Below are 9,633 nucleotides of genomic sequence, written 5' to 3'. Positions count from 1 at the left end.
TGAAATTTTAAATTAATTGGAATTTTGGTCATATATTATGTATTTTTTCCATTCTCGTGTCATGTTTAAAATAATGAATTAATCTGAAAATATAACAAAGATACATGTAATTAAAAAGTAAGGGACTGAAATTATCTAAAGAATTTTTTTAGCCGAAATGACGAATAAGCAAAAATTAAATTACATGAAGAAAACCAAATTAAAATTAGAGTTACATTTTTCGTGAAAACATTCACACTAAAAAGAAATTACATCAAATTGATTGCTGAAGAAAAAAATGTTATGACAATCAAAGTAATGCTGTTAATATGTGTTTGTTGAGGGTTGAGTCCTGTAGCATAGGATGGAAGAGCACGTGTCCCTCTCTCTGGTTTCGATCTATTTGGAGGGGTAAATAGACGAACCAACCGAATTTGGATTTACTTTTAGTTTTTTCTTTTCTTTTTACTGTGTTTTTAAAATATACAGATGATTACCGATTGAAAATTTGAAATATTTTAACAAAATATTTAAAGTATTAATATAGTGTATTTTTATTAGTCGATGAAAAGTAATATAAAAAATTTAGTAAAAAATCTGAATTATGGACCAACCACATCACATTATACACAATTACACTTTAAGCCTTCACTTTTGCATGTGTTTGTTTTACTTTTGGATTGTGCATTACACTAGTTAACTATCTCAATAAAAGATAAAAGAGCTAAATTAATTAGAAATAATGAAGCTAAATTTCAGCCTAGATTATTAAAATATCCTTTCGGTATTTAAGTTTGATTTGGTTTGGTTTTTCATTAATTGGACTTCAATGTACTTCTTTATATTCGTAAAGTGATTAAAAGAGCATGTGACAAATTTTAATGGCGTCTATAACCAAGAAAAATACTTACTCTTTTCTCTTCACTCCGACACAAACATCTAAAAGACAACATTTTTCCTCAAATGTTGGTCGCTTCTGTGTTTGGTTTGGGACGAATCCATGTCTCCCTTCTTCCCAAAACCACTCAATTTTTTTCCTCAAAACCTCACCCAGGTTTTGTAAGAATATCTCTTCTTCATTTTTGCATCTCCATCACAAATAAACTCACTACTACTTTCTTTCCTGCTTCAGTGTCTCAACTTCGAGCCTCTGTGACTAACAAAAGAACCAGAAAAAGCTTGCAGCTTCAGCAGCACGTTCCCGAAATTGAAACGGAAAAGCATCAGAAAGTGAGACTTTCAGTTTCATTGTTGTTTGAGCTTTTCCGACCTCCGGAATTTCAATTTTCAATCTGAACTTTTCAATCCTTTAATTGGTCCCATTTATGGAAACTTTTTCACTTGTGATGTGATATGAACCTGTTAACTGCATCTTCAAGAGTAAGTTTCATTCGAATGTGATGTAATGTGTGAGTTTACCCCATGCAGGAGATCCCAGATTTTGCACTTGCACGCGCAAGATCAAATGAATTGGTTCATAGTGGTGAGTTTTTCTTGCCTCTGGGCTTCGTCCTTGGTTCGGGAAGCTCAAATTTTGCAGTTGATGTATGTAGGTGAAGCCCCTGTCAACTGGGAAAAGGTTCTTCAAGGAATTCGCCAAATGAGGAGTTCAGCAGATGAACATGAACCACTTGCGCGCGAGGAAACTTCTCATAATACTGTACCTCCTAAGGTCTACCATTAAATGCATTGCTTATTCTCATCGAACTCATCTATAACCTATTTTCTGTCTCCTATTAGAATTACTCATTAGTACAAGTTTTGTGATGGGTTTATATATTTCATCATATGAAGGGGTTATAATCACCAAGAGATTGTGGTTCTTTATATATATCACATTAGTTTTATATATATGATATCATTTTTACTCAAAATTTTAAGATAATACTGTTATGAATATTTATTTTTATATAATGTTTAATTTTGTCTATTCTATTGACTTTTGACTCACTGGTTATTCCTAACATTTTGAACCACATTTTGAATCCTGAATGGGTTGGATTGTCACAGGGACTTTCTATTAACTACTGTGATTGTAGGAGCATTATTTTCTTCTAATTTCAGAATACTGTTTGAAGCATGATGTTACGGATAAATTTACCCTTATGTAAATTCTGATGATTACAAGTAGGAAAGAAGATTTGCTGTTCTTGCATCTTCCCTTTTATCAAGCCAAACTAAGGAGCATGTTACTCATGGTAGGTATTCAAGCCCTTGGTTTTCTTTTGTTAGATTGTAGTATACTAAGACTCATTCTAAGGACAAAGATATACTGATATTATTTCTCCTTAGTAATCCAAATGTGAGTTTGAGTCTGAAATTAAATAGAAATGAAAAAGTTGATCATCATTAATAGACTCACAAATCCATTATTTTAATGTTTTAGGTTGAAAATAATATCTTTTATACGTGATTAATCATGTTAATGAAGTTGCTTATTTTAAATTTTTAATCACAAGTGTGTACTTTCAAGAATAGGAGCGACTCAACGTCTTCAAGAAAATGGCCTGCTTACTGCTGAAGCAATGAACAAAGCTGATGAAGAAACCATAAAAAAGTTGATTTACCCTGTATGTTCTTTGCCAAAGTATCTATTGTAGTAGCTTCAGGAAACCAATTTCTCATCCATTATTTCCATAATACCCATTCTTATACTTTATTCTTTTCCAAGGTTGGATTTTATACAAGAAAAGCGAGTTACTTGAAGAAAGTTGCTGACATTTGCCTCATGAAGTATGATGGAGACATACCTAGCTCAATCCAGGAACTACTCTTGCTCCCAGGAGTAGGTCCTAAGATTGCTCATCTGGTCTGTACAAAATGCTTTTCTATTTCAAACACCATTTTCCTTTCAGTTTTTATTAAAATATTTATTGGTCCTTGTACATAACATTTATTAGGAGTTATGACAAAGGAACTAAAACTTGAGTATTTTTTTTTTTCATAGTAGGACTGATTCCTAAATGAGTGCAGGGACAAAAAATTATTATTTATACTTTTTAAGCTCATTTTATTAGTGATAATAGTGTGGGTTTTTTTTTCCTCTTTAAGCTCACTTTGTCAGTGGCAGTATAGGTTATGATTTGTGGATGGAACAATGTCCAAGGGATATGTGTAGATACTCACGTACACCGTATCTGCAATCGTCTTGGGTGGGTTTCTAGATCAGGCTCAAAACAGGTTCACATCTTTTGCTTCTCTGATTTTCTGAAATTGACATTCATATTGCCAAATTTTTCACTTCTATTTGATATGAAACTTCCAACTCGAACTTGAATTCAGCTTAATATGTATGTTAGAACAAGAGAATGTCACTGATAAATATCACACAATATCACTTGTTTACCGTGATATCTGAAAGTTGCTGCAACTATGAGTCTGTTCAGCAAATAAGAATTACTTGCTTCTAATGTCACAATTTGAAAGTCATTAATCCTCTTCTATGTGCTAGAAAACTTCGACACCAGAAGAAACCAGACAAAGGCTGCAACTATGGCTTCCGAGGGAAGAATGGGTTCCAATAAATCCTCTTTTGGTATGCTAAGTTTATTTCTTTTACTGTATATCATTTTCAACATATGCCCAGAATGGTTAATTTGGTTATCACACTATTCTGTTTTTACAGCATCATAGAAATGCATGTTGGAGCTTGTTTACCCCAAAATAGGAAAAAAGTTTTTTTCGCACCTTTTGACAACTATTTTTTGTATTTGTAAAGAAAAAAAGAAAGTAAAAATAATAAAAGGTAGTATCAGATAAGAGTAAACAAATTTTGGGTGTCAAAATAGCAGTGTCATTTTTATATTACAACATTGTCTTACTTGAATACAAACAGGTAGGATTTGGACGATCAATTTGTACTCCTCTACGGCCTCACTGTGGAGAGTGCAGTGTAAGTAGCTTCTGTCCATCAGCATACAAGGAGGTTTCAAGCTTTTCATCAAAGTCCAAAAAACTTACATTGAACAAGAAGCCTTAATCGAGCCAATGTTGCTTTAAAGGTTTAAAGTAATGATCTTCTGATTATAAGATAATATAATAACACTATCATGCGAAGACTGCAAAATCTTCATTTTGAAAATAGTACTTATTATAACATCACACATAACTTTATTCATGTACTTGATTTATTAGATGTAATCATAATTCCCATTATAAGTTGGCCAAAAAAACTGTAACCTTTTTTTGAAACTAATTTTACTTGCACACATCTTTCTCCATCACCTTTTTACCAAACACCACACAAATATATTTATGCTGTTCAGACCCCAAATATAATTATAATTAACAACCTTTTTATGGGTATGTTGTAAAAAACATGGTAAAATGTTGGTATATAAACTATAAGAATAGTTTATCTAAACAGTTTTATATTTTATAGTTAAATCCAATAACAAGCGGGCATTTGCTCTAGTGGTATGATTCTGGCTTAGGTGCGATAGGTCCCGAGTTCATATTCTTTCCGTGAGCTTGTATTGGTTCCTGATGGCCCATCATGATACTGGGCTTGATGTCCAGACTTGGCCCATGACGGAGGCTGATGGATATGTTGGCTGTCACGGCCTCACTCAAAGGTTTATATACATCGATATATATATATATATATATATATATATATATATATATTATTTTTTATATACAATGTATTAAAAAATAAATAAAATAATTAAAGTTTAAGTAAAAAATATAGCCAGATATAATTCTTGAAGTATAATTTAAGTTGAATGCACTAAAAATATAAAGAAGTTTTACATTATTTCAAAAATTCTAAATTATTATATACGATATGACGAGCATATTAAATTTTAAAGATAACTAGTTTAGAAATTATCTAACATTTTATTTTTCTTTTCTAAAAATTATCACACCACATTTAAATATTTTATAAAAACAATTAATCAAAGTAACCTCATTAAGAATTCAAATGAAAAAATATTACAACTATGCATTTTATATATATGTTATATCTTCAGATTTTTTTTTTTTTTTAACCTTCACATCCCTATCATTTCATTGTATCCGATCGATTAGTTGGTTTTTCAAAACAGATGTAAGATCTGGTAGGCTCCGCCGCAGAAACCGTTCTTCTTATTTAGTAAAAAAAAAAAAATCCTTTGCTGAATTGCGTAATGTTAATCTAACAATACATAGATTCTCCAAATTTTGTTAATTTTAATTTTTAAAGATCAACGGATTCATTAATTCATTAAATTTATACATGGATAAGCTAGGGATGATTTATGGATCCCATTTGAAACCTATCATGCGCCCCAAAGGAAAAGACTTCAATTTCTTATTGTGCAGTGACTAAACTATATTTGCTTTTCAATCCATACACTCAACATGACAGTAATAACATGACCAAAATAAATAAATCTGCACCAAAAGAAACAACATCACAACACAGCCAAAAATCAGGCATCACTTCAATGAGCTTTGGTACACGACATAGTTGTCCTTTAAAAACTTTGGTATTAGGCTGAAAGAGAAAGCCTGCTCTTGCGCCAAATCCAATAGTTGGTTCTAATTGGATCAACGTGTTCTAGGATAGAACAAATATTTCGTGCTATATTTAAATTTTGATGTTCCCCTCTCCCATCATCTTCTAAACTGTGTTTATCCATATCTACTGCATTCACAGCCTCAATGGCATTTCTCATGTCTTCATTTGGTTGATAGCCATAGCATATGAGATCCAAAACGGTGCCAAGAGCAAACAAGTAGTTGCTTTTGGTTCTTAAAATCTTTAAACACAAAGAAGAAACTTGAGGATCATTTACCCATGAAGTGATTTCACCTTTATAAAGTCCTCGTAGATATCTCCACGAGCTTTCATTTTCAGGTTGGGATATAATGGCTTCAATGGTGTAAAGCACTTCAGACTCTCTCATAGCTTTTAGCCCCCCCAAGAAAGGAGACCTTGTTATGACAAAATATCTCTGTAAAAATTATTAAATGTTAATTTTCTAAATTATGAAAACAAAGGAAGAATACTTGTTAAAAGTAAAGTACATTTGTCATGAACATTAATAACTTTACCCCTGAGCATATCATATTACTCAAGGATTTTACTTTTAAGGGTAAGAAGACGACAAGGTGTCAAGCACAATATGTGGCACATCTTTCCCTTTTAACAATTCTTATAGCAGAATTTAGTTGACTCACAACCATATATTAAATTTGATACCTCATTCTTGTTTCTCACGAAGTTAAATGATACTTTTTCTTCTGAGGAAACCACATCATATGTAACTCTTTCTTCTTACGACGCCACATTTTACATGCAAATCTTTATTCAGTTAAAACCACGTATTTATTGTAACATGTGCCAATAGTTATTCAAGTAAAGAAGATTTTCACTTTTCATAACTATTAATTAACACTTAAATTTCTTCAATCAACAGTAAATATAAAAATGTTTGTGAATCATCATTAATACCTTTCTACTAATTAGAATAGTTCAGAAATTTAGAAATTAAAAAAGAAATCTCTGTTTATTAGATATTATCATTGAAATAATATTTATCAATTAATTTAATTTTCCACAATATTTTAAATTAATTTCTTACATTTTTATAATATGACTGCTCATTGCGTTGAATTCTTACTGGTTAAATTATATTGAAGAGATTGAACCTCAACTCAATTTACTATTAGAGATCTTATGTTCGTAAAGAGCCTATAAGAGAATAACGACTCTCATAAGCTAAAATTAAAGTTGATACGGAACTTTAACAAAATACAAGGAAAATAGTTACTTCTCAATTGTAATTATTGGAAATGTAAGATTAGGCGTGGGGGGACGTGTGAGAGAAGGAGTCTGACATCAATTAGTTAGGCAACAATCAAGCAAATCCATGATGAGTATTTATGACGTGTCCTGTATAAACTAAACAAAACAGGTAACATAGTTGCATACCTGATTCCAAGCAGAATTATTAAAAATGTCTTCTTCAAGAAGTTCTGAGCAATAATTAAGCTCATCTTCCCATCCTCCAAGTGCTTGAAGAGCCCACTGTCCACGCAACAAAAGAAGGGTTTCAATAATTAAACTATGCCTCAGATAGAGATACCAATGCTAAAATAATGAGCATTTACATTTGTGGTGACAATATGAGAAACAAACCTGTCTATGCGACCATGCATGATAATGTTTGGCGTCATTAGAGAGTATCTTTTTGGTGAACTCAAGCTCAACCTTTCTAGCTTCAGGTCCTAACTTCTCAGCAACCCATCGTCTATGATGCCTACAAAACATCTGACATGAAGATCAATATGATGGTGTGTGTACAAAAGTTGTATTCAGAAGAACTTCAATTCACGACGATTTACATAAGAAACGACTGTCAAATACCAAACATAGCACACAGAAGAATCATGCTAAAAATGCTTTTGTGCAACTGAAATGGCTAGTCATTATGAACAAAGAAGCATTTCAAAGCACCAGCTTCAGAGACACCACAGTTCATAAATTTTCACACTATAAACCCTTTGTCAAATAAACTTCTTTATAAGCATTTAATAGAGAAGAAAATAAGAAGATAAAAATGAATTGTGCTTCTCCTGTGAGCTAAAATCAACTTATACCCCTAACTTTAATAGCACTCTTATTTACTTAACTGATCCAAAAACTATAGCGCTTCCACTGTGAGCTAAAATCAACTTATCCCTAAGTTGACTTTAATTTTAGCTTATGCAGAAGTTCTACCTTCTTATTTTCTTCACTTTCATAAATAAATTTATCAAAATAAAGTCTATGACAGAATTTACTCAAATGGAAAAGACAAAAATCCTTATAAGGTTCGGGATAAGTCAAACAACCAATCTCAAGGAAATGCTAGTTGCATAAGTAGATTTTAATTTATGTGAAAATTTTGATTCAACGTTATTTTCTGATCCTATAACAGTTGCTGGACAAGCTAACAGGATTGTCAGTCGCAATGAAGTAACGGCAAAGTAACAAAGAGCAGAGCAGAGCAAAGCAGAGCATCTCACCACATCTGATAATTTTTGGAATTTCCAGCGGCCATACGCTCCACAAACTCCAGTTCACTGTGCAAGTCAACTTTTAGCGACTCAAGTAACAACCGCCGGAAATGCCACACCTACAAAACAAACCACATACAACTCACTTCAATCGTCATACGTAAAAAAAGATAATCAAATTAACTTCAACTATCATTATACCACACACATATTGGTGAGGAGTGAGTAATGAAGATTTATAGCAGAGAAAAATTGAAACGCGTTTTGAATTGATTTAGATTGTAAAATCGAGAGAGATAGCTAGATAAACGTACAGTGTAATTGCCGGAGTTGAACTGGATAACTTCGGCGGTGAGAGCTAGGGCGCGAGGGGAGCGTTCATCGGCGTGGTAAACGGCGCGAAAGTAGTCCATGACTTCGGCGAAGTCTTGCGTGTATTGGATCGGAACGACGGGGCTGGGGCCGTCGTTTTGCGGAAGTGGAGTAACATCTGACCACTCCGGTCTCTCCCTCAGCGGCACGCGTTTCTGCTCCTCCTCTTCGCCTTCAGATTCCATCCTTCGATAACCTTCTTCACTTCGCTTTACTCCTTCGCACGCCCTCCCAATTTAGACTGGGGTCTTAACTTTTGCTTTAAGACTTGGGCTTATGAGCTTGCTTTTGTAGGCCCAATGCGATAAAAAGCCCGTGTGATGTGTCATGTGAATGTGATTCCTTTCTTTTACCTTGGACAAAAAGGTGGGTGAGGGAAGCTTCACTTTTGGCATTTTCTTAAATTTATTTAATTTTAACTATTATTTATTAGCTAATTGGTTCTTATTAAAAGAATTAGAAGAAATAGTATTTAATATTCTCAACACATCCTTCAATGTCGACACACTATTTTACTTCCTATTTCCAACCAATAGTTAGTTATGACTCGCTTCTATGATTCTATTCTATTCATGAAAGTTATTCCTTCCCCCTAATATTAAGTGTCGTCACAATAAATATGTATTAATATTTCTTAATAAAACAAATCTTACTTTTAATTCTTTAACCTGTACCTTTAGGATACCTGTTAATATTTTTAAAATGTTACTTCCTTCTTTTCATGTTTAGGATTATTCATCATACATGGATTAATAAACGTTTGCTCAGTTTAAAACGGTGTAGCAAATTCTGTTATGCTCTATATATTTTCACTCTCTCGTAAATATATAAGATAATAATTATTCTAAAATAAATTATTTTTCTTGGAAATTGTAAAACATAATTTGTTTTAAGAAAAAAAGAATAAAAATAATATTGTTTTTAGATAAAACAGAGTATTATGGATATAAACGGGGGAAAAGTAACTGCTATTGAAAGTTGAAATAACACTTGTTTCAAAACCTATTTTTTTCCTTCGAACACGATACTATTATAAGAGGAAGTCTTTGCCAAATTAATTTTTGGATTGTCTTTGTTTGGTATGTGTCGTGACTAAATATTATAACCCTTTACAATATTTTATCGCTAATCTTAGCATTTCATATATATAATTCAGAATAGAATCGAAAGAACATGTTTTTGGAGTTTATGTTAAAAAAACATACTCATGGAAAATCATGTTTAGAGTTAATTTTTTTAAAACCAAATTCTAAACTCACAGTAAAAACATACTACTAGTAAATAAAAGCTAAAATA

The 9,633-nt window shown here is 32.3% G+C and overlaps 2 protein-coding genes across 2 annotated transcripts; one reads left to right on the top strand and one right to left on the bottom strand.

Moving 5' to 3' along the window:
• The first annotated feature begins 873 nt into the window (after positions 1–873).
• Positions 874–4,096, top strand: LOC114184586 (endonuclease III homolog 1, chloroplastic-like). The gene is made up of 10 exons (XM_028071894.2): positions 874–1,033; positions 1,112–1,209; positions 1,408–1,462; positions 1,533–1,651; positions 2,111–2,177; positions 2,458–2,549; positions 2,651–2,788; positions 3,055–3,159; positions 3,431–3,514; positions 3,815–4,096. Exons 1-10 carry the CDS (start codon positions 943–945, stop codon positions 3,956–3,958), a joined length of 993 nt encoding a protein of 330 aa, XP_027927695.1. The 5' UTR covers positions 874–942; the 3' UTR covers positions 3,959–4,096.
• A 1,147-nt stretch (positions 4,097–5,243) lies between these two features.
• FTA (farnesyltransferase A) lies at positions 5,244–8,585 on the bottom strand. Its single transcript, XM_028074017.2, has 5 exons — positions 8,280–8,585; positions 7,975–8,084; positions 7,106–7,226; positions 6,899–6,994; positions 5,244–5,918 (listed from the first exon to the last, which is right to left on the bottom strand). The coding sequence occupies exons 1-5, from the start codon at positions 8,520–8,522 to the stop codon at positions 5,454–5,456; spliced, it is 1,035 nt and encodes a 344-aa protein (XP_027929818.1). The 5' UTR covers positions 8,523–8,585; the 3' UTR covers positions 5,244–5,453.
• Positions 8,586–9,633: the final 1,048 nt, after the last annotated feature.

Source organism: Vigna unguiculata, chromosome 5 (genome assembly GCF_037176805.1).
Source record: "Vigna unguiculata cultivar grain cowpea cultivar isolate G323 ecotype 2 chromosome 5, ASM3717680v1, whole genome shotgun sequence".
NCBI lineage: Eukaryota > Viridiplantae > Streptophyta > Magnoliopsida > Fabales > Fabaceae > Vigna > Vigna unguiculata.
The sequence above is the reverse complement of the archived record's forward strand: the minus strand, read 5'-3'. Positions and strand labels throughout refer to the sequence as shown.